Source organism: Lontra canadensis, unplaced genomic scaffold (assembly GCF_010015895.1).
Source record: "Lontra canadensis isolate GAN:19392208 unplaced genomic scaffold, GSC_riverotter_1.0 scaffold101, whole genome shotgun sequence".
Lineage (NCBI taxonomy): Eukaryota > Metazoa > Chordata > Mammalia > Carnivora > Mustelidae > Lontra > Lontra canadensis.
The window spans coordinates 4,670,580-4,695,313 of record NW_022631095.1 but is presented as its reverse complement, the minus strand read 5'-3'; the positions used below and the strand labels follow the sequence as shown (position 1 = coordinate 4,695,313).

At 52.5% G+C, this 24,734-nt stretch overlaps 1 protein-coding gene across 18 annotated transcripts in view; it reads left to right on the top strand.

Annotated features, from left to right (window-relative positions):
* ANK1 (ankyrin 1) overlaps nt 1–23,661 on the top strand; it is a 206,343-nt gene extending 182,682 nt beyond the window's left edge. For 4 of the 18 annotated variants that reach the window (XM_032837943.1, XM_032837942.1, XM_032837950.1 and 1 more), the window contains 6 exons: nt 8,070–8,628; nt 11,245–11,530; nt 15,561–15,644; nt 16,607–16,747; nt 16,959–17,092; nt 22,575–23,661. In XM_032837943.1, the coding sequence (XP_032693834.1) occupies nt 8,070–8,628; nt 11,245–11,530; nt 15,561–15,644; nt 16,607–16,747; nt 16,959–17,057 (1,169 nt within the window). In that variant the 3' untranslated portion in view covers nt 17,058–17,092; nt 22,575–23,661. Of the gene's footprint in view, nt 1–8,069; nt 8,629–11,244; nt 11,531–14,524; nt 14,952–15,560; nt 15,645–16,606; nt 16,748–16,958; nt 17,093–22,574 lie in introns of those variants that run through there. The other 14 variants (XM_032837949.1, XM_032837945.1, XM_032837952.1 and 11 more) reach the window with 9 other exon arrangements.
* The last annotated feature ends 1,073 nt before the right edge of the window (nt 23,662–24,734 follow it).

Genomic DNA, 24,734 nt, shown 5'->3' with positions numbered 1-24,734 from the left:
CCTTCAAATATCAAAACACAAATTCCTTAAAAGTAAAAGGATGAGAAAAGATAAACTATGCTAACATTAATCAAAAGATAACTGACATGGCTATATTAACATCAAACAAGTAGGTTTCAGAACGAAGAATATTACCAGTGAGGAAAAAAATAATTTCGTAAGTAGGTCATCCAGAGGGCTTAATAACCCTACTGTTTATGCACCTAGTAATATAGCTTTAAAATGCATGAAGCAAAGACTGAGAAAACTGCCATGAGAAATAGACAAAACCACAGTTAAGTGGGAGATTTCAATAACCCTGTCTTGATAATTAATAGAACAAGTAGAAAAATCAGTAAGCATATAGAAGGTTAGAGCAGAGCTATCCTCCAGCTTGACCTAATTGACACTTATAAACATTCTACTGCATGACAGCAGCCGGCATGTTCCTTCAGTTGCATCTGGAACTCCCACCAACATGGACCATATTCTAGACCATAAAGCAAGTCTCAGACTTAGAAGATTTTGGAATATACAAAGCATGTTCTCTGACCACAGTGAAACTAAATTAGAAAACAATAACAGAAAATCTGGGAAATCTCAAATATTTGGAGCTAAATAATTCACTCCTAAATAAACCATGGATCAAACAAGAGAGTAAAGGGGAAATTAGAATATAGTCCGAGTTGAATGTAAGTAAGAACACAAGACATCAAAATTGATAGGATGCCAGTTGTTGTGTGTTAGACTCAGCCTATCAACAGCTAGTATTGTGGATGGACCAGCCCTCGTGGATCTTATTATGATTGTAAGATGCCCATTAGCAATGATCACCAGGCTTGCAGTGGGGGGGGGGAGTTTATTACTTACAGAATTTGAAAATTATATAGCATATTTAGGACCACATAGCAAAGTTGTGAGGAGAGAGACAGAGAACAAGCTTGAGGCTGGGGTTCTGCTTTTTGGGGGGGTTTAAGAGTTGGGGCCTAGGGTCTTATGGGCTCCCTTTTTCTTTTAAAGATTTTTAAAAATTATTATTTTTACTTATTTATCTTATTTATTTTATTTATTTGAGAGAGAGAAAGAACACAAGCAGGAGGGACAGGCAAAGGGAGAGGGAGAAGCAGACTCCCTGCCCAGCAGGGAGCCCACATGGGTCTCAATTCCAGGCCCCTGAGATCATGACCTGAGCCCAAGGTGGACACTTAACCAACTGAGCCACCCCGGTGCCTCTCATGGGCTCACTCTTCATTGGTAAATTTAAAACATAAGAGTGGGAATTTAAAGCACAAGAAAATAAAAATCAAGTGGCCCAAATGATCAGTTGCTGAAATCAACCAAGATTTACGTAACAGAGGGGCTTCAGTCAGGGGAGGTGGTCTGGCCTTTACCTAGTCATGGGCCTGGCAATGTGTTTATTTGAGGTAGCCACCTTGGAAGTGGCTACGTGGACAATCAAAGCTTAGGTCAACGCAACGCACTTGCGTCACAGAAACTAAAAAAAGAAAAAGTAAAGAAAACCCACAGTCAGAGCTTATACAACACTAGTAAGGCAGTACTCAGAGGGGACAATGTCCACATGGGGAAAGAGAAACGTTCTCAAATTTTAAAAAGTTAACCACGTGACAGAAAGGAAATACCCAACTCCAGCCCTTGCTAGCTATCTTTTCCCATCTCAGGTAGAGGGGAAAAAACCTTAATACTTGTGAAGTTCATAGTCCAAAGGCATAGAGGCTCACGAAAAGACTGAGACCACAACATAGGACTAGAGAATGCTTTTCTTCCCTCCACACCTCACCACTGTATTACTAAAGACCTATTCACAGCACTTCCTTTCATTCAGTATATCACATCTGGATATCAAGAAAAATTACAATTTTTTGGTAATTATTTGTAATTTGTAATTTGTCTTAGAAACTTGTAATTTGTCTTACAAAGACACCCCAAAAGGCAAAAAACACAGTTCGAAGAGACTGAGCAAGCGTTAGAACCAGTCATGGCAAGGGATGTTGGAATTATCAGACTGGGGATTTAAAACGACTATGATCAATATGCTAAGGGTTCTAATGGACAAAGTGGGCATCATCTAGGAGCAGATGGGTGTTATAAGCAGAGAGGTGGAAATCCTAAGAAAGAACCAGAAAGAAACACTAGAGATGAGACCATAAATGAAGAATGCCTTTGATGGGCTTACTAACCCAGCCACGGCTGAGGAAAGACTCTTTGAGCTTGAGGCTAAGTCAACAGGAATCTCCCAAACCTAAAAGTAAAGAGAGCAAAGACCAAAAGAAACAGACTAGAATATCCAAGGAGTGTGGAGTGACTACAAAAGGTATAATATACACATGATGGCAATACTAGATGGAGAAGAAAGAAAGGAACAGAAGAAATACTCGAAAAAATAAGGACTGAGAATTTACCCAAATTAATGTCAGACACCAACCCCCAGATCCAGAAAGCTCAGAGAACACAACAGGATAAATGCCAAAAACTATGCATAAGCATATCATTTTCAAATCACAGAAAGTCAAAGATAAAGAAAAAAATCCTCCAAAAAGGAGGGGGGCAGGAAGGAAAAAACCTTACCTATAGTGGAACAAAGATAACATCACATCTGACTTCTCTTAGAAGCCCTACAGACAAGAAGGAAGTGAAATGAAACATTTAAACTGTTGAGAAGGAAAAACACCAACCTGGAATTCTGGATCCTCTTAAATTTTATATTTCAAAAGTAAAAGACGAAAAAAGACTTCTCAGACAACCAAAAATTGAGGAAATTTGTTGTCAGCAGACCTGCCTTACAGAAAGTATTAAAAGAAGTTCCTTCAAGAGTAGGAAGAGTGTATGGGTGGGGAAACTATGGATGGACATTAAGTAAGGAAGAGCATCAAAAAAAGGTTAAGTGAAAATAAAATAAAAACAAATTTTCTTATTCTTAGTTGATCTACAGTTTGTTCAAAATGAAAACAGCAATAACATATTCAATTACACATGCATCTTATGCGCACACACACACACACACATATGCTTATGTGTAAGTGGAGTGAATGATGAGTGGTGGAATTAAGATTATTTTGTTATTATAAGGTACTCACACTACCTGTGCTGTAGTGTTATTTGAAAGGGGACTGTATGAGTGTATATTGCAAACACCAGGGCAACCACTAAAAAAAAATTTTAAAGAGGCATAACTAATATGCTAAGAAAGGAGAAAAGATGGAATCATGTAAAACGCTCAGTTAAAACCACAAAAGGCAGAAAAAGAATAGAAGATAAAAATAGAAACAAAGAACGAGGGCAACAAATAGAAAAGAGTAGCAAATGCGGCATATATCAATCCAGCTATATCAAGAATCACTTTGAGAGTCAGTGGTCTAAATGCACCAATTAAAAGACCCGGAATGCATCAAAAAACACATCTTGTCTGCATGAAAACCATTTTAAATATGAAGACACGTGTAAATTTAAAGTAAATGGGTATACAAAAATACACCATGCTAACACTAATGAGAAGAATCCATAAGAAGCTAAATTAATTTCAGGCAGAGCAGACTTCGAAGCAAAGTTATCAGGGAAAAAGAGGGCATTATATAATGAGAAAGAGGTCAGTTCTCCAAGAAGGCATAATAATCCTTAATGTGTATGTGCCTAACAACAGAGCACCAAACTATGGGAGGCAAAAACTGAGAGAACGGCAAGGAGAAACAGATGAATCCACTACCAGAGTTGGAAACTCCAGCATCCCTCTATCAGAAATGGACAGACCTGGTAGGCAGAAAATGGGTGAGGACACAACTGAACTCAACACCATCAACTGGATATGACAGACGTCTACAGCCTACTTCAACCAACAGCAGCAGAATACACACTCTTCTCAAGGTCACATGGAACACGCACCAAGATAGACCATATGCAGGGCCGTAAGACACACCTTAATAAATTTAAAGAATAGAAATAAATAAATCAATATAATTCATCAGGTTAACAAAATAAAACAGGAAAACCATATGGTTATCACAATAGATGCAGAAAACATATTTGACAAATCCAACATCATTCCTTATTAAAACAACAACAACAACAACAAAAGATGGATAAATTCATGGAACAGAATGGAGTCCAGAAATAGAACCACCTATGTAAGAACAACTGACTTTCAACAAAAATACGAAGGCAATTCATGGAGAAAGGATAATGGGGCTGGAACAATTGGATGTTCACAAGCAAAGATGAACTTGGATTTATACGTTACATCAGCATATACAAAAATTAACTCAAAGTGGATGGTAGCTTAAGTGTGAAACCTAACATAAAAAGTTACAGATATTAACAAAAATCTATACAACTTCTAGAAGGAAACATAAAAGAAAACCTTAGAAAAATCTTGGGCAAGGCAAAGATTTCTTAACTACAACGGTGTAAGTGCGATCTGTACAAAAGATAAATCGGGCTTCATCAAATTTAAAAACTTCTGCTATTCAAAATACACTGTTAAGAAAGTGAAAAACTAAGCCACAGATTGAGAGAATATATTGGAAATAATCATCTGACATAGGACTGGTATCCAGGATATATAAAGAATTCTCAAAACTCAATAAGAAGAAAACAAACATCCAATTTTTAGATCAGAAAATTTGAACAGACCGTTAACCCAGAAGAGACATAGAGGGCAAATAAACACATAACAAGGCGCTCAGCATTATTAGTCATTAAAAAGGTACAAAATAAAACTACAAGGAGATCCCTCGACCCCGCTGTGAGAATGGCTAAAATGGAGAAGACCAATCATATGAGGTGTCGATGAGGATATTGGAGGAACTGACCCTCTCATCCACTGCTGGTGTGACTATAAAAGGGGACAACCAATTTGGAAAAGACTTTACTTCCTGAGAAGATAAAATGCACCTAGGATCCAGACACCCGGTTCCCAGGTGTGTGCCCCAAAGAAAAAGCATACGTTCACATGGACAAGCAGCTTTATTTGTAACAGCCACAAACCGGAAGCAAGTCACATGGGCGCTCACAGGTAAAGGGATGAACCACCTGTGATGCATTCACCTAATGGAACACAGTGCAGCGGTAACAATGGATAAGTCATCACTGTGCTCAACAGCACAATGATACCCAAATCGCTACACCCAGTGAAAGAAACCAGACTGAAAAGAGTATACACTGTATAAGTCCATTTCTAGAAAGTTCTGGGAAATGCAACCTCATACACAGTGACAGGAGCAGATCGGTGGTTCCCTGGGAACGGGAATGCAAGAAGGAAGGATTGCAAAGAAACGTGAGGACACCTTTCAAGGGCAATGAATGTCCCTCTTTTTGTTGTGATGATGGTTCCTTGGAACTTATCCAATGGTCTACTTTAAAATATGCACACTTACTGTATGTCAGCTATACCTCAATAAAGCAATTTTAAAAGACACTAATGGTGAAATCGAGTGACAAGTCCACTCCTACTGTGTGCCCTGAGCCGGTTGCTGAACCTCTAGTTTGCTAATCTATAGAGTAGGGGTAATATTGCTTTCCTTGTAAGGTTGTTGTGATGACTAAAAATGACATATTTAGTATGGGTGTTGTTTTTGTTTTTTTTTAACAAAATAGGTATTTAATTAATTAGTAATGGAAATAATATAATAATGCTCTCAAGAATAAGAAGAGGGGTGCCTGGGTGGCTCAATTGGTTAAGCATCTGCCTTCCTCCCAGGTCATGATCCTAGGGTCCTGGGATTGAGCCCTGCGTGTGTCAGGCTCCCTGCTCATTGGGGAGTCTGATTCTCCCTCTCCCTCTGCTCTTCCCTCAGCTAATGTGCTCCTCTTGCTCTGCTCTTTCTTTTAAGTAAATGAATAAAATCTTAAAACAAAGGGGTGGGGGATAAGAAAAATAATCACTTGACTCTTAAACGTTCTGCTGGTATATATTCCAGAGAGATTTCCTTGGAGGGATTGAAGGCTGTTGGTCCTGGTTTCCCAATTCCTTAGGTCATGGTTCCACATAGAGTGACTTGGATTTAACAAGGGAAGATTTGGCCCACCGGTTTCTCCTACTCTCCCACCTCCTCTTTGTGCCTCCTTGTTTGGCCAGAGCTGTTAGTCTATAAGCACACTGTTACCCTCCCAGCCACCCAGCCCCTGATGGTCTTTTCCTCCTCCTCATCTTTAGCCTTGGAACCACAGAGACTTTTAGAGATAGATCCGTCAGGGAGAAAACTCTCCCAGGATGATGAAGAGAGGATGTATGTCAATCATACAGCCTGGTTCCTGGCACCTGGGACACATACATGAATCAGCGATGGTGGTTTTACTAAATGTGGCTGGGGGTATCCGTCCTGGCTCCTGTGTCCTCCTCACACACCTGAAGAGTTTTGCAGTAGTCACCAGGCCCTATGGAGTCCCAATCCTGTTCTAGGAAAGTGGGAGGGAGAGGGAGACACCATTCCTGCCCTCCAAGAGTGTACTGTCCCACGAAGCAGCTTAACAAGGACCACAGGACAGGTTCAAAGATGAGGGGAGATGAGGTGAGCCAAAGTCGCTGGGAGAATGTCAAGAAAACAGGGTGACGAGAACCTGTCTTATTTGTGTGTGTTTGTGTGTTTGTAATCCTCAGCCCAGGCACAGTGCCTGGCCTGTAAGTGGCCCTTGGTTAGTATCTTTGGGTTGAACAAGTGAGTGAATGAGGATAGCCACAAGTAGAGCAGCAACAGCCTGCATTCCAGCCTAGGGATGAGGGTCCATTTGGGTGGGAGAAGGGCCAAACCCGGGAAAGGGCTGGACGCAGGGTGGTGAGGGGTGAAGGGCGGGACAAAGAGACTGGACGCTTGGTTAGGGGCCTCTCTGGGCACAGGAAGGTCCCTAGAGACAGCAGGAGCAGCTTGCCCATACCCAGGGGTCCTGTTTTGGTGCTACGGGGTCTTTAGGATCCAGTTTCCCAACTAAGCTGAGCTGGATGGAGAAGCTTGCCTTCCGGTCCCTTCACCAACCCACAGACTGGCACAAGGTCTGAAGTGGAGTCAGAGGGCCTCTTTGCCCTATCCATGGACCCCCACTCGTGTCTAGAGGAGAGCAGAGGAGCCAACTGACAGAACACTGTCAGATTCCTCGTACGCTTACCCGTGCCCCTCACTCGGGCTCTGAGTCACTTCTGAACATGAGGGAGCCGATGTCAGAGCCAAGCAGAAGACTAGCAGGGATGCGCATGAGAGCCAGTCACTAGGAGCAGACGTATGAAAAGGCTACAGCGACCACCGGGCCAGGCCTGTTCTAGCTGGCCGCAGTCCCGCCAGCTCACCACTGACCTGGGCCCGGTGGGAACAGCACAGGGCCTGCAGGCCAGGAGCTTCCGGGCGGAGCCGGAAGCACCAGCTGATGGGCCTCCTGTTGCCCTCTGACCCGGTCTCCCCCATTCTGAACCCTAAGAACTCTCACTGGTACCACTTAGATCCCTCAGGATTTCCAGAACCCATCTGTAACTTGAGGAAGAGTGACTTCATCTGAAACCAAGTGGTTTCCCACTTGACCACTGCACGGAGGGTGGGTGTTCCGGGTACCCCATCAGGCCCCTCCGAGCTTGTTTATGTCCCCAGATCTGGGGAGGCTGGTCCCTCCCTTGAAGGTACCTCCCTGGCTGGTTTCCCCAAGGCGTGTGCTAAAAGAATGTTTTGAGCAAAGAAAGAGCAGCACTTCTTTCTGCCCAGATGTCCAGCAGTGGGCTTTCATCCGGTTGGAGACAGATGGGAGCACAAATCCTTCAGATCAAGCCTTCTTGATCTATCGCTCTGAACCGGAGAAGAAAGAATTCCAGTCTCTGCTCTTTGCCATTCAGCAAAGGAGCCCTTGTCTCCCCCCTACTTCCCGCCTGTCCCCTACCCATCCCAGAGCCTTGTTCCTCCTGCCCCCATGCCCTGGGCAGCAGCCACAGGCCTGAGCGTTGGACACTGAGCTTGGAAAGCCTCCCTACCCGCAATGCGCATGCGTGTCTATGGCCGTGCCTGTGCGTGCGTGTGCGTGAGCGTGAGCGTGGGTTTGCACGTATGCGTGTGTGACAAAAATCGCTTCTGGAGCATGTTGCCCTCTATCTGCCCATCCAGGTTACTCCTCGCTGCAGGACGAGCTGCTGTCCCCTGCCTCCCTGCACTACGCGCTTCCCTCTCCGCTGCGCGCAGACCAGTACTGGAACGAGGTGGCAGTCATAGATGCCATCCCCTTGGCGGCTACGGAGCATGACGCCATGCTGGAGATGTCTGACATGCAGGTGTGGTCCGCAGGCCTCACACCCTCCCTGGTCACTGCTGAGGACTCCTCTCTGGAGTGCAGCAAGGCTGAGGACTCTGACGCCACCGGCCACGAGTGGAAGCCGGAGGGGGTGCTCTCCGAGGGACCCCAGGGCCCCACGCTGGGCTCTCTGGACCTTGTGGAGGACGACACAGTGGATTCAGATGCCATAAATGGCCTTATCGATTTGCTTGACCAGGAGGAAGGTCAGAGGTCAGAAGAGAAGCTGCCAGGTCACGAGAGGCAGGAGGACGCCCCAGGTGCAGGGCAGGACTCAGAGAATCAAGTGTCTCTTGTTGCAGGCCAGCAGAGGGTGCAAGCCCACATCACAGAATCCCCCAGCGTGAGTCGGGTGATGGAGATGAGCCAGGACAGGTAAGGGGCTGGGAGGCTGGGGAAGGGTAACTTCCGTCTTCCTGGGCTTTGGGGGTGAGCAGGTGAGGGGGGGTAGGCGAAGCAGCTTGGTAGGGCGCTGGCTGGCCTCTGGATTCCCCCGCTGTCGCTCGGGCCTCGGTCCTGTGGGCATGGAGCCTGATCTGCAAAGGCCAGTCCTTGCCCAAGATGCCCCTGGATGTGGCCTGCTGGAGGGAGGCTGGAGGGTGGGCGTGAGGAGAGAGATGATGAGGCTCGGGCCAGCCACCTCTCTGGTGAGGTGAGGGTAGGCACTCTGGGCCCTGGGGCTATTGGGCGCTTGTTGGGGAAGACCATATTTAGAAACCTGGAGGCACCAGGGAGGGCCAGGCGAGTGACTCAGGCAATCACACAGCCTGCGTGTGACAGAGCTGATAAGGTGCCCTTCTGGTCTACCTTGCTGAAAGTGTGAGGTTGGGGGGCTTCATAGGGGCGGGGCAGAACTTGTGGCTGTGGAGACATTGGGGCTCTCCTGGGCCTGCAACAGGCGGCAGTGTGGGCAGGTCAGGCAGGGAGCCTTGGGCAGACGCCAAGGGTCTCAGGGCTCAGGTCCAATTCACATCTGTGGCTGCGGGGGGGGGGGGGGGGGCCACACCCGCGGGGCTGGGTAGACTGCAGAGGACACTTTGGCCTTCCTGGACTGGCACAGGAACTGAGCGACAGTGGCCCTTTCCCCCAAAATTGCATCCTCAAGTTTCCCTAAAGCAAGGAGATGGTCTGCGGGCTCCCTGAAGGCTGGGCACACCCACCACACCCCACAGCTCAGGGCTGCCCAGGCTGCAGGGAACCTGTTCTCGTGGCCTCTTCCCATCCCAGCTGGCTCTCTGGCCTGCTCAGAAGCCTAATCTGAGTGGGCCCTTCCCCAGGATCCACCCGGTGTTGCCCAAATACTGTAGGCAGAGGAAAAAGAAAGCCATTTACAAGATGGGAAAAAAGGGTTTATGTCATTGTATTCTCGTTTCCCAAATGAATCCTTTGATGACCCTGGAGAGTTTGGGTCGGGGGGGTGGCCTGTGAGAATTCCGAGAGATACGGTGGGAACCCTGTGGCTGAGGCCACTCCCAACAACCCGTGACAGCCAGTCACTGAGCAGCACTGACTGTGCTGGCCTGGCCACCCGAGGGGGAACCAGAAGGCCTGGTACTAGGCCTTGGAGTGGTACGGTTTGGTTCTCTGACTGCAGTCAGCCTTCTAGTGGGGACAGGTGAATTTCGTTCACTCCCCCCACCAGTATGTGTGGAGCCCCTGCTGGGTGCCGGGCACCTGTAAACTGTGCCGGGATTGTGGCATGGAACAGGACACACAGAAGTCTCCATCTGCTGAAAATTTTATGTTCTATTGGGGAGACGGACAATAAATGAGGTAAAACTATTGATATGGAAAGTAATTAAAAAGGAAAAGTTAGGGGACCCTGTGTGGCTCAGTTGGTTAAGCATCTGACTCTTGATTTCGGCTCAGGTCACCATCTCAGGGTTGTGAGATCAAGCCCCATGTTGGGCTCCATGCTGGGTGTGGAGCCTGCTTGAGATTCTCTCTCCTTCCCTCTTTGCCCTCTCCTCCACAAAAGAAGGGAAACATTAGGTCATGGTCCTAAAAAGGAAAATAAGTGGGCGGCGGGGGGGGTAGGTCGTATGTACCCATGTGGAGAGCAGATGGCTAAAATGAGGGGTAGGTAGCCCGGAAGCCCAAGACTGTGACGTTGGAGTAAAGAGCAGAAAGAATTAAGGGGCGAGCCATGTGAATGCTGAGGGCATGTATCCACCAGGAGGCCCAGCCAACACAAAGGCCTTGCAGGGAAGACTGGGTGGGACAGGTCAGAGAGAAAGTGTGGCCTTGACCATGAGTGGCTCGTGATTGTGGCCTTGACTATGCTGTCCCTGAGATGCCTGTGAGACTCCCAAAGCAGAGATGTGCTGGAGGCATTTGGGTCTACACATCCACAGATCAAGGAGGAGGTACTGTGCACATCTGGGCATAAGGAGCACACAGATGAGGTGTGAGGCCATGGACTGAACGGGCCCACTTCGGAAGTGGGCGTAGGTAGAGATGAACTCTGAAAACTGAGCCCTGGGGCGCTTCCATGTTCAGGAGTCAGAGAAATTAGGAGAAACCAACAAAGGACACTAAGAAGTGGTGGCTGGGTGGTGGGGGGGACCAGGCAAATGTGGTGTCCTAGAAGCCATAGAAGAGCATGTTTCCGAGGGAGAGTGTGGCGGCTTTATTGGATGAGCACTGGGATAAGGACCGTGGCAGGCAGGTGGCCGGAGGGCTGAGAGGAGGCAGGTGAGGTGATGGGCATGGAGGCCTGGGTGACGCCCATGATGGTGAGCCAAGTGCCTCAGGAACCCAGCGTGGAGAGCCTTCCACTTAAAGTGACAGGGCCAGTGGTACTTGTCTCCATGGCCCTTTCCTCCTGGACAGCAGGGATGGCCCCTCTGGGCCTCTCTGGGCAGGACAGGCAGCCGTGTGCCGGCTGTGGAGTTTGCTCATATTGTCCCATCCCTCCAGCTCTGGGAGGGTGTCTGAGCAGCCAGAGACCGAAGGATAACCAGGTGTCCTTTCTCTCTCCCTGGACCCCAGACTGCAACACTGGGATGAGGAAGGCTCCATTGTCTCATACCTACAAGACACCGCCCGAAGTTCCTGGCCAGAGGAGGTTACCCAAGGCCCACACTCCTTCCAGAGTACCGTCACCACCATCCAAGAGCTGGAGCCCAGTGGGTCGCAGGAGTATGAGAAGGTCCTGGTGTCAGCAGCTGAGCACGTCTGGGAAGGGCAGCCAGAGGCTGAGAGCAGGGCACGGAGACGACAGAGTCACCAAGAGTGGGTGCAGGAGGCTCGGAGCACCTTCTCCCTGATGGCAGAGGTGAGCGCGCACCGAGGTGCCCGCCAGTGCCCAGAGGGGCACGGGAGGGGCCTGAGGCCCAGGGCGGCCTCTCCTCCAGGCGAGCCCCAGGCCGAGCCAGCTTCCTTTCTTTCAAAATTGTGGTGTGACTTTGCTGTCTCTACAAGTAAGGATACAAAGTCACGGTCTCTGCTGAGGGAGGGGAGGAGCTGATGTTCCCTGAGCTTCTTGCCCCGAGGTCGCAGGATCCGAGGGGGCTTTGGAGTTAGGTCTGGCTGATTCCGAAGCCACGGTTTTTGTTGGTTTTCTTGTTCCATTGCGTGTCTTAGGAAGGGTGTAGAGCGGAGAGACCTGGGTGTTAGGCTAATTCAGTCCTACCGTGGTCTGCGTGGCCATGGACAGGCCACTCGGTTCTCAGCACTTTGGCTGCGGTCACCATCTCAGGTGACCTGAGGGGTGCCTGGGTTATTGCCTGGGCTTGGGAATGCTGGGGTCCTCTCGGCGGGGCTCAGTGGGTGGGTGGGTGGGGGGCTCCCCGCCTCCCTCAGACCTCCCTCCCCACTCGGGGTGTGCCCAGCGGTACTTATTTTATCTATTCCCTGTGACTTCACTCCCCATTCCCATTCCCATACACATCCATTTTAATGTATTCAGGGAATGATTTTTTTATTATGAAAAATCACAGATAAATTCAAAACCAGAATAGCACATTAATTTCCATGCACTTACCGTTCAAGCGCTAGTTACCCAATTGTGGCCAATCCCATTTCACGGATACCTACCTCTCTCTTTTCCCTCCCTCCCCAACATATTTTTTTGAGACAAATCCAAGACATCTCATTAAGGTGTGCCTTTTGAATATATGCATTTTTAAAAAATTTTCATTGCTGTTCCACGCCTGTGTATTTTTAGTGTGCGCAGAAACAATGTGTTCCGCATCTCATTTGGTGTCTTATGGTTCCTCCTCACCCGGGAGCTTTGCGTCCCTCCCTCCTTCCTTCCCTTCTGCCACTCTTTTCGTCCCTCTGCCTACCTTAACCTGAGCCCTAGAGGGCACGTTGGGGCCCCCACAGCTAGGTCAGCTCCACAACAGCCCTGGGCAGCCGGCTGCAGAGAGCTGCTAGGACTCCAATAAGGTTTTATTTAGACTACTTCCCTCCAGGTGTGTGCCTTGGACAGGACAGGTGGCTGTGTCCGTTTTTCACCCCAAACCAGCCCGCGCATTCTTGGCCAGCAGGCTGTCCTTCCGCACTTGTACTACTCCTAACAGCAAGCACTTGGCTGAGAGCTCAGGCGCTCTTAACTGGGTCAAATTCCGGATTCCTGGGGAAAGAGAAGAGTGTTAGGAGCCTCCTTCTGTGTGGCCCCCCTGCAGTTAGCCTTTGGTGAGGGGAGGGCTGGGAAGAAAGCAGGAGCACTCCAGTGGGTCGCAGGAGAAAACTTCTAGGTCATAGGGTCTAACTACCTTGTTTATAAATGAGAAGGCTGAGGCCCCAGAGAGGCTGAGGACTTCCCCAGGGTCACACAGCCATCCACTGTGAGGGGCAGGGGAGTCCGGATCTCATGCTTCCCAGTGAGAGTAAGGGGGTGTGCGGGGCCGCCAGGCCTGACACCTTCCAGGTCCGGGGCAGGATTAGATGGTGTAGGTGAGCTGTCATCCTAATCACCTGACAGGACCCCAGGGCTAGTCATGAGACCCGCTTAAGCCAAAGGTTTGCAAAGCCCCCATTGACTAGTATTTCCGGTGAATCTCTGAAAACACTGACGGGGGTAGAGAGAAAGAGAGATGCCCTATAATTTGGGGCTAGGCAGGAAAGCCTGAAATCACTGTAAGACATTCTTCTCTGAGGCCCCAGATGGAACCATGAGAAGTTGGACCCTTCCTGGCTGGGCCTAAACTGAATGCTCTCCAGCGCCCAGCCCCTTTGCATGTGCGACGGGCTTCTATTTCTTTAGGAGCTTCCCCGTGGAAATGAGGCAGTATTGAAATCGGACCCTTTCACTTACTCACTCTGACTCTGTGCCTCCATTTCCTCTGTGTAAAATGGAGAAGTCATAGGGCCTGTCGGGTAGGGCTGTCGGAGGGCCTTACCAAGTCAGTAGGGGGAGTACACAGTGAGTAGTGGCCGCAGAGCAATGCTCCCCGTGTGAGGGCCTGTTCGGGCTCCTGTCATGACAATGCTCCCACACCTGCATTCCTCGCCGGGTGGGGTGCGGACAGCACTGGAGTCCGGGCCTGCTTCCCAGAGCTCCCCAGCCCCCGCGGTGAGCGAGCGGCAGGTCACTTGGCTGGGCCCCAGATCTTTGTTCCTTCTGCTGTGGGGACCGTTCCTCAGACCGGCACAGCCTGATCCGGAAAGCGAAATTCCCGTGGGCCACAGCTGCCATGGCTGCATTTCTGAATCAGCTCTGTAAAGCTCTGTCAGGCTCGTGGGCACTGAGAGCCCAGCCTGGGAAGAGCCTCTGAGGACAGGCCTTAAATAGACACACCAGTTACACTTACGCATAGGGTTGCTGGGCCGGGGGTGGGTCGGGGGTGGGGGGCCGTGCTGAGGGCCCTTGAAGGGGTGGAGACAGCAATGCATGGGCTTCCAGGTGGCCCCACCACCTGTGCTGAACCCCGCTGAGCTAATTTGGCCAGGCCTGAGCGAATCACTCCGCCCAGGGCTATTTTTGAAATAAATCCTTAACTCTCCCTCCAGGGTATTAGCCGGTGCCATCCCTGTGGGTGGGGGTGAACTCCGTTCTGATCACGGCAGTAACCGCCCAGAGAAACACACAAAGGGCCCCATTCTCCGGACACCTTATTTCCTGGAGTCCCAGAAAGAGCTGCTTCTAGTGCGCATAGGGCTATGCAGGCCTCGTTGTTGGGGGGGGGGGGGCGTCACCCACAGAGTGACTTTGACGTGCGCTTTCAGTGCCCAGGACACGCGCACCTGCCTGCTCCCTTCTAGCCCAGTTGGACAGCCCTAGCAGCTGGTTCGGGAAGCTAAAATTATCGAAGCCTGATGTCACCCAGGCGTGAGGGCAGAGCCTGGGGCTGCTCGGCAGGAGGGCACTCGGCAGGCAGTACGAGCGAGGGGCCATCCAGTCTCCTGCGGAGAGAGCCTGCAGGGGGTCCCAGGGGCACCCGGGAGTCTGAGGGGAGAATGAGAGGTTGGACCCCCACAGTGGCCGGAGCCCTGGCTAGTCCCCGGAGGGCCCAGCTGCTGAAGAGGTGAGGATGTGGACTTTCGTCACCCAGCTCCTGGTCACCCTAGTGCTCCTGGGCTTCTTTCTGGTCAGCTGTCAGAACGTGATGCACATTGTCAAGGGCTCCCTGTGCTTTGTGCTGAAACATATCCACCAGGAGCTGGACAAGGAGCTGGGGGAGAGCGAGGGCGTGAGTGACGACGAGGAGACCATCTCCACCAGGGTGGTCCGGCGTCGGGTTTTCCTCAAGGTAACCACCAGGCAGGAGGCAGGGCTGAGGGCATGGCACCACGGTGTGCATGGGCAGCAGCTGGGGGAAGGGACGGGACCCCAAGTCAGCAGCCGGGCACTGCCCTTGGGGACCAGAGCTGGCTGTGGTGCCCGCTGGGACTGCCACGCTGTGGTGGCATGGGCAGCTCAGCTCTGGGACTTGGGAGAGCCCGTTCCTGGCCCACTCCTGTCCCCAGCTGGTCACACTTAGGGCGCCGGTGTCTGTGGAAGGGGTTTCCATGCTGCGAAGGGCTGTCCAAAGTTCAATTCGGTGCCTCACTTCCTGTCTCAGGGCCTCCTCTGTAGCACTTGCGTGACCGAGCCCCGGTGCTGGGGAGGGATCAGGCACACAAGACTCTTGCAAGTGTGCGGCTCCCTCCGGTCTTCAGGCTCCATGGCTCCCAGGGGTGCCTCTCGCACTTGGAAGCCTCAGTCTGGCCTCTGCTCCTTGCTGAGCTGGAGTTTCCTGCGTGGTGCAGATTTGTCCAACTGTGGCCGTTGCCGGTGCTCTTTAATTCCCTCATCTTCTGCCTGATGCCCAGGCCACCCACTTACTAACCTTGAGTTTTCTCCTTTTCTATAATTCTAGGGGAGTGAGTTCCAGAATATTCCAGGGGAGCAGGTGACAGAGGAACAATTCACAGATGAGCAGGGCAACATTGTCACCAAGAAGGTGGGTGCATGGCATCCCCCCACCCCTGAGCCTGGGAGAGTCAGCAGGGCTAGAAGATAAAGGGGCTGGACTCACTCCCTGCTTCTCACTGCTGCCCTAACAGAGGTTTAGCACGGCTCTGAACGCTGGCGCAGGTGCTGGGAGCTCTGGTCTTCTGAGTCTGGCCTGACATTCCTCAGAACCACTTTAGCTGACTCCACCTGAGTTCAGCTCCTGCTACTGTTGCACAACAGGCTCCGAGGAACAGCCCAAACCCAGCCCAGGGATGTCTAGCCCTGGACACAGCTGTAAGACAGCAGGGTGGTGGTCCCCAGACTACCACAGGCCTCAGACAGCAAAAGGGCTGTGGAAACGCATAGATTGGTCTCTGATTTTAATTCACTAGACCTGATTTTGCTTGTCAAGTACTAGGCACCATGCAAGGTCTGGGCAGAGGGAGAAGAAGGAGAAGAGAGGGGACCTTGGATGTGCTCCCTCTGGGTTGCTGTTCCCGCTAAACTGAGGCAAGACCCCTCAGGTGTCCATCTTGCCTCTTGCCAAGTGTGCCTCATGCAGGCAGGTGTCTTGTATTGTCACCCCCCAGTCCAACTACGTGTAAGCTCAGAGTAGACAGTGTTAGAATGTTTGGGTGAGTGAATAAGAGAGCACACTTGCCAGGCATCCCTGCCCATGAAAGGTGTGGGGAGGACCGCAGGACCTGCCAACGATACCAAGAGACAAAACCCTGATCACCGATGACCTGTCTGCAAATTCTCGCCCCTCTGAAGCTGCCCAAGGCTGGTTTTCCACAGGATGGGGCGGGGCGGCAGGAGACCTGTCCCTGTTCTTGGGCCCTCAAGGAGGGGCACCTTAGGACAAAGGCTGCCTCTCCCCCAGACCTCCTCGTTGGGGACCTGCTCTTCCCAACCTCTGTCTGTCTCCGTGGCTTCACGGGCCTTTGGTCCCCTCCTTCTGTTTTCCAGATCATCCGCAAAGTCGTTCGGCAGATAGACTCGTCCGGCGCGGAGGCCAGCCAGGAACACGAGGAGGTGATTGCTGAGGGGCCCCTGGAGGACCCCAGGGAGATGGAAGCTGAAGTTGATTCCTTTATGAGACACGTGCAGGTACTGCGGTGGCTGCAGCCTCGCTCCTGAGGCTCCTACACCGCTCCAGCTGCTCACCTGGGCGCCCGCCCCTCCTCCCTCCATCTCCCCCTTGCACCTCCACGCCCTCTGGCAGGCAGTGTCTTCATGGCTGCCACAGGATCTCATGCCTCTCTCTAGTTTGTCTCTCTGTGTGATCTGTCCTGCCTTCTGTCTCTGCTGCCATCCCCAGGTGGAGCTGCGAGGGAGTAGCCTGCAGCCGGACCTGATAGAGAGCAGGAAGGGGGCTCAGATAGTGAAGCGGGCCAGCCTAAAACGGGGGAAGCAGTGATCTCTAGCCCTTCCCCTCGAATGGCCTCTTGGGAGGTAACGCTGTCTTTTTTGCATCCTTTCTGCATGGCCTGGTCCTTGCGGAGTGGCTGGTGCTAGGAATGGCTGCTCCCTTCCTCACGTCTCCCCGTCCTCTGCAGGAGCTGCCCGCTCCACCACCCCTGGCATGATGGGGGAGGAACAGGGGTGGCGTGGCCTCGAGGCACAGACTGTCATTTCCCAGCCTGCTGACTGTCTGAGTCTTGATTTCCTCCTAAGAAAACAGCCAACAGTAGCTGCGGATTGACCTCTCCAGGAGCGCAAAAACACAGATTTGAGAAAATGCGCTGATGCGTGAAAACACTCAGTAAACTTCAGTGATGATAGTATCCTGAAAGCCAAGTGATGGGGTTGGAGGAGGTGGGTGGACAGGCCTCAGGGAGCACCAGAGAGTCTGTCTAGGCTGGGCCATTTCAACGCGAATCCCCCGGCAGAGTTCCAGCCGTGATAGACTCAGAACAGCACTTATCTCTTGAACCTGGAACCCTTTGAAAGTCCTGATCAACCCAAGATGACCATTGTCCTTGGTGTTTCTGGAGACAGGTCGCTCCGTTGCTTTCTAGGAAAGGGTGAAATGCACAGGCCTGAGGGGCCGATGGCGCCGTCCTGAGCTAGGAGGGTTATGGCAGCCTGGTGCATGGCGCATAGGAGCATGGCGGCCCTGAGGCTGGGGGGCCGGGCTGGGCAGGGATTTGTGATGAGGGAGGGCCCTGAAGACAGCGCCGCGGAGAAGGCTCTCCAGCAGGCCTGGCGCAGTGCTGGGGGCTCCGGTGGCCAGCTCTGACCTCCGTCCTCCCTGAAGGATCCTGTACTGAGCTGCCCCGAGGCCGTTCACTGTGCCCCGCTCGGGGCAGCTCAGTACAGGATGCGTCGGGGTGGGAGTCAGCAGGAAGCAAGGAAGCGTGGTGGCCCCAGCACAGCCCTCACCGGGTTCTTGGCAGTTTCAGCACCCACCCCCACTCCCCACAACCTGGGGCCTGGCTCTGGGCCAAGGAGAAAGCAGGCTCCTGGCTTTCTGCATTCAGCAAAAAGCAGGTCCTCTCCTCCCATGCTACCAGAAGTGCTGGCTCTGGGCTTCCCAACATACCTCGACACTTGGGGAAAAAAAAAAAAAAGGACTGCGGATCCAGTTATAGGATAAAATTAGACCTGACTCCTCAGCAGCTTAAGGAGGTCACAGTGTTAACCCTGGCATCGCCAAGGGTCTTGCTGGGCTGCTGCTTAAAGGTACAAATAATTTGAAGGAACAGGGAGGAGAAGGCAAAGTGCACTGAAAATCAGTGCCTGATTTTTTTCTTATGGTGACAGGGGCAAGCAGGGGCTATACCTTTCTGCTTCTCTTTGGCTCCGGTTCATGCTACTCATGTTCCTGAATAGGAAGAAGGCAGCCCAGAAGCCAGGCTGGGAGGAAGGGAGGAACCTAAGAAAAACAATTTTTTTTTTTAAATTTTCTGTGGATGTTCTGCAAAAAAGAAATTAAAAAAAAATTTCTGTGGGGGTTCTGCAAGATGTCTGAAACCTCTAAAGGAGATATACCGTTCCAGACCACTGAGCATGGAGGGGGCGGTGGGGGGACACCAGGCAGCCCGGCTCCTGCTCTGTGCTGGGACCTCTGCCAAGAATAGACCAGAGAAGCACATGGTGGGGATGATGGTGAGAGAGCCAGGGTCGAAGCAGACTCCAGTCTAGTTCTGAAGGGCCTGGTGGGGCAGCCTGCAGCGCTCCGTCCTCCCAGCAGGGCAGAGACCACAGAGCAGACAGTGAGGGAGTGATGGCTCTCTGATCCTCTCAGTGCTGCCTGCCCCCCACTCGCAGGCCCATACAACCATCCCTCAGTATTCGCAGGTTCCGCACTTGCCAGTTCACTTACTGGCTAAAATTATGTTCACCCCAAAGCCGCCTCCCCCACCACAGGGCTTTTGTGGTCATTCACAGACATACACCAGGTTGAAAAATTTGTGTTCAGTGCCACGTTGTTTGCATTTTTCGTGCTTTTTGTTGATTTTGTTGTTTAAAATGGCTCCCAAGCCTAGCACCCAAGTGTTATCTCGTGTTCCTAGGAGCAGGGAGGCTGGGCTGTGCCCCGAAGGGACAAATATGCGTGTTAGATAAAATTCACTGGCCAGGAGTCAGGGCGCTGTCAGTGGGGAGTTAAGGGATCAACAGTGGATTAAATAAGGTGTCCTTATACAGAAACACACGTGAAACAAAGTGTTCCTTGTCTGACAAAGATGTGAACAGAGGCTCGCAAGAACCTAACTGGGCATTTTCCTTAAGAGCAGTGGTGCAGTGTTGGCTAATTCAGTGTTCTGGCAACTTTCTCGAACATGACCACTGCGAATGGTGAGAATTTACTGTGTCCTTTTCAGAGGGCGTCCAGGCTGGGGCTTAGGAGCCTAGATGCAAGGCCTGGTTCCTCCTGTTTCCAGGCCTCGTACTCATCATTTGCTCTGAGCTTCCGTCCCCTTGAGGGAGTTTGGAGACGGTCCCTTCCACGTCAGTGGCGAGGTTTAGAAATAGTCGTGGTCCCTGGGCAGGCTGTGGTGAGGAGGGCAGGACAGCTGTGCTCAGTCAGGGAGGGAGGGATCCTAGCATTACCCAGGGCAGGTCGTGGTTTTGATGATGGATGGGGCGGGTTTGTGAAAGGCAGTGTACCCTGTTAAATTCCCACCCACCATTTCTCAAAGAGTCACCTGAGAGTCGGGTTAAAATGCAGATTCCTGGTCCCTGCCCCTGACCTACTGAATTAAAATTCTGGAACTCGGGATTCTGTATCAAGCTCCTCGAGTGCCTTTTAGTGTATTGAAGTCTGCGTTCTTCTGACCAATTTCGGTTTTCCTTCCAAACCTCCTAGAGGTGATGTGGACTTGATACCAAGTTATTCACTTGGTATTTAAAAAGTGGGCCGCCAGGAATGAAGGATAGAAGTTTGTTCAAAGATGGTAGGTTGCACCCATCCGGATGAGGGGTGACTAGACTCCCTCACCCATCGATCCCTCCCAGTCACCCCCACCTTGGGAAGGACTCTGTATCTAAGGCCTGGCAAGTGGGGGGAAGGGTGCTTTCCCGTGGAGTTTAAGAAGCTACCAGATTGCTGTTTAGGCAAGGCCTGCCTGACTGCAGGTGACAGGAGGAGCTTTGCTCTGTGCTCCACAACGTAGGCCCAAGAGTTGGGGTGTGAGCTGTGCGAGAGCGCTGGCGTGGAGCAGGCAGCTGGAGTGCTGTGGCAGGGCAGTCCCAACGTCTGCTGGGCTACCCACCTCCTAGGTGGGTAGAGAGGGAGAGAGGGCCACAGATGCCAGGCAGGGTGGGAGCAGGAGGTACTGTGCAGAGGGAGGGGACGGGACAGGCGCGGAGCAGAACCACCCTTCTCCCCACTCTTTACAGGCTGAGACCTTCTCTTGGGGCAAGAGGTACAGGGCAGTGGAAGGGTCCAGGATTCGGCCATGAGAGCTGCCCTCCCATCTACCCCTGCCAATGCTGGGTGCCCCCACTAGACCCATCATTGCTCCTCCTGGAGTCTCTGCTCAAAGTGGTCACCAGAGAATGCTGTCTAAGCCTTGGCCTCTCTCCGCCGCTCTGTGTCCAGGCAGAAGAGCGGGAGATAGTCGGCTGTCTTCCCCAGGCTCAGGGTTTTACGCGGTCTCTTGTTTGAGGCGTGCTTAGCCTGGAGCAGGGCACAGACCCCTGGGAAGGGTAAAGCCGGGCCCTGGCCCTCGGAGTGTTTCTGCTCTAGCTGGGGAGATGCAGCAGGTGTGAGACAGGAAGGAGAGCCCATCAGAGCACGCATCCACATACACTGTCCCGAGCTCTTTGAAACATCACCACCATCTAATGAGCTACAGCTTATCATTGCCCTCATTTTACAGCGGAGGAAACTGAGTCACGGAGAGTGTAAGTAACAGGACTAGGGAAATCGGCAGACAGAATATGAACTCAGGCAACATGGCTGGCTTTGGAGTTCCTGTTCTTACCCACTATGCCCTGTGATTGCTCTGAATAAAAGGTAGTGGAGTGAGTGGGAAGCTTCCAGAGCTGAGACGAGAGAAATGACAAGGAGCCGGGGTTATCAGGGAGGCTTCCTGGAGGAGAGGTCTTGAGGCTGGTGAGCAGAGCTTCAGCAGAGAGCCGACTGACGCCATCCGTGAGGGGATGGCCTCAAACAAGGCAGGAAGCTGATGGGCACCGTGTGCTCGGAAGGCTTGGGGGAGACCAGGCTGCCCATAGAGAAGCCCAGGCAGGGACGAAAGAGTCTTGCCCTCTGGGGTGACAGCTGTTTCTGGCCACAGCAGCAGCAGAAGTCCTGGTGTTGCGCTCTGTGGCAAGGAGACTAGCCCGGCCTTCCCATCCATGGAGAACCACTCTCAGAGTTGAGTTCACCTTGACCCCCTCCAGCTTCCTCCATAACCATGTCACCTGCAGGGCCGGGGACAGCTCCCTGTCTGGGGACTGCTCTGTCAAGGCATGAGTTTCTGCCTTTCTCTGTCATTTCCTACCCCACCCAGGAGATTGTCATCTCCTCTTCATTTCAGTGTGCTCCTTTCCCCCATCTGTCCCAAGGTCCTGCAGGCAGAATCCTGAGTGGCTAGTCTTGGAAACGCCGAGTGCTCACCCCAGGGTGGAGGAGAAGGAGGAGGCACCATGGGGAGGGGGGGCTGGAGCAGTGTCTCTCTGTGAATTCCAGGCTGCAGAAAGTGGGCTTCACTCTGCAGGCAGAGCTGCTGTTCTCCAGCCTAAGATACATAATATCCTAGGAAGAATGCACTTGTTTTTTTTTCCCCCAAGATCTCTTTAAAAAAAAAAAAAAAGAATCTCTTTGCCACTGCAGAGGTTGTCCATCCCCAGGGCATGGGGAGAGGAGCCAAAGGCACTTGACAGTAAGAGCTTGTAGACCAGAGCCAAAGAGGGACTGTTGTCCCTTGAGGCCCCAAGCTCCTGAGGCTGGCTGTGATCATGTCTGCTTCATCTCTGGGTCTCCAGGACTGGCACTGACAGACATCATCCATGCATGTTGGCTGAACTGAAATGAAAAAGTGAAGAGCACCGCTCCATTTTCTTAGCACATGCCCTGGCTTATGAACTTGACCCCTTGCCCAGGTCCCAGGATCTACTCAAGGGGATTTCTCCCCAAGCAACCACAGGCGTGGGAGCCTCCTGCCTCCTCTCTAAGGCCCAGAGCGCACGCACAGGAGGGTTTTCTGGGGGAGCTTGTCCCCCTGGGTGGGGGATCCAGGCAGGCTTGGGTAGCCACCCCTGAGAGAGAGCCTCTGGGCTGGGGAGCGGGAGAAGGCTGGCTGGGGGTTCAGGAAGGTCAGGGGCTCTGCGCTCAGTCTTTCACTTCCTTGCCTTGCTTGGGGAGGCTGCTTTGCCTGAATCCCACCCTGCCTCAGCCCCCGGGGCAGAACTCAGGAGCTGGGGTTTTTGCTGGGAGTTGGACTTTTAGATCCTAAGTAACTCCTTCTCTCTCTGTCCCCCTCAGGATCACACCTCGACACCCAACCCTTGAACTCCACACACTCTGCCATGCACACAGGAGGAGAGCTGGAGCGGAGGGCTTGGAAGTGGCGCATCTGTTCCTCTAGGCTAACGGCATGATCTCTGTAAGGGACTTCCTTTAGTCTCCTATTCGCATGAATGACTGACTGTAGACGCATGACCTACAGTCCTCAATCCTGCCTCTAGCGATGATGGATCTCTGTTGGGAATCAGGACAAACGCCTCAAGAAGGGGGGTGGGGAGAGAGAGGGATAGAAAACCAGCACGGGAGAGCGTGTGAACGCGAAAGTGAACAAGGGCTCTTTTTGTGCTTGGGGATGATCTATTTTTTAAAATCATTTTAATTTTGACTTGTTACAGGGTACTTTGTTTTCAACCTCATCTGTAGGAAATCCATGTGGGTTTCCTGGAAAGGAAAAAAAAAAAAAAGAAAAGAAAACTAGGCACAAAATCAGTTCGGCACCTTAATCCCATGTCCTCATCTGCCAGCCTTCCCCACCGACACACACCTCCATTCCATTTGTGACATCCCATCCCACTCCCCAGGGGGCCACTCCTCCCAGACCGTTCTACATGACATTCTGGACATGCGCATAGGCACACACACACACACATACACAAGCACCTCTCCCCTCTCCTCAGTATAGACACAGATTTTACTGTGACGTCTGAAGCTGGATAGACTTTCCTGTGGACAAACTGGAATTTTTTTATGTTGTCTCTCTCTCTCTGCCAGTTTCAGTATTAATCATCTTCCAATGGAAAATCATTACCTTGAGAGTGCATTCGGGGTTCCTTGTGTTAGGGACTTAAGAATCTGAGGCGAGGACCCCCCGCCCCCCGCAAGGCTCAGCTGTAGGGCTCCAAGGGAGCCATGCCCCCTCTGAAAGGGTGTTCTCTCAGCTGGGGGCGGGCCAGTGGCTGCTGTCCCAGGATCGCACCAGCATGTTCAATAGAGAAGAGGTTTCCTATATCTTCAAGCACTTCTATCATAGTCTGTGTTCAAAGTGTAAACTGTACAGTTATCAGCCTTGTGTAAATGAAAAAACAATAAATACTATGCAAACCAATAGAAACACTTTAGCAGTATGTACAAAGCACTAACAGCTCAGCTCCTGAGGACTTCTCCAGGCTGCGGGAGAAGGAGCTACAGCCTGTCTTTCAGTGAAAGAGGAAGGAAGTGAGTAGGGCTAGTGAATGTATCTGCCAGTTCTTAGAAGTCAGCCACCACCCCCCCCCTCCAAAAAAAACGTCTCCCAGAGCCAACTTGGTGCTCTAAGTCCAGGCAGCCCACAGGATGAGGGGCCAAGGCCCGGCAGCCTCAGTGGCCCCACTCTGACCAAGCCCTTCTGCCCTACTCGGAGAGGCGGGCGAGGGCCCCACTCCCGACCACAGCGCAGGGAGGGGCGAGCCGGGCAGGAGAGAGCAGCTGGCCACCTGGAGGCCCGGGCGAGGAAGGAGCTCCTCCTAGGCCAGGCCCTCGGTCAGGGCAGGAAGGAGGCCGGCGGCTGGCTGTCCCTCTGTTCCTCGCCTCGGTGCCACCAGGGGACAGCCTTAAAGTGACAGTGGCGCCTCCGGCAGAGCGAGGCCCGAATCAGCACAATCCGCCCCGCCCGGCCCGGCGGGCGCCCTCTAGGGCCAGGAGAGAGACCGGCGGGCTCGGGTCGCTTGCGAGAGCCTTTGTTTGTGGACTTCCTGCCGCCTTCCTCCCCGCCGCTCCGCGGAGGGGACCGCAGACACATCAGACCTTCCAAGTAGCACAGAAGCCCCCCCCCCCCCCCCCCCGGCCCCCGGCCCCCGGCCCTGGTGCCCGTCACCAGCGCACTGCTCTCCCGGCGGAGGCCGCGGGCCCCGCGCGCCCTGGGACGGCCGGGGCGGCCGGGCGGCTGGCGCTCCGCCTTCCGAGGGGCAGGCCTGGGCGCGGAGGCCAAGGGGGCGCCCAGGGCTGCGGCCCCGGCCCCCGCGGCGGGGCTCCCGAGTGCCGCGCTTCTCCGCGTCGGGCCGGGGTCGAAGGGGCGCACCTGCCGGAGCCGGCGGGCTCGGACGGGGGTTGGGGGTCGGGGAGTGGGGCGCCGCGGGCGCGGCGCTCGGGAGCCCCGCCGCGGGAAGACAGGCGCAGGGCCCGCCTCCTCCCCTCCACCCC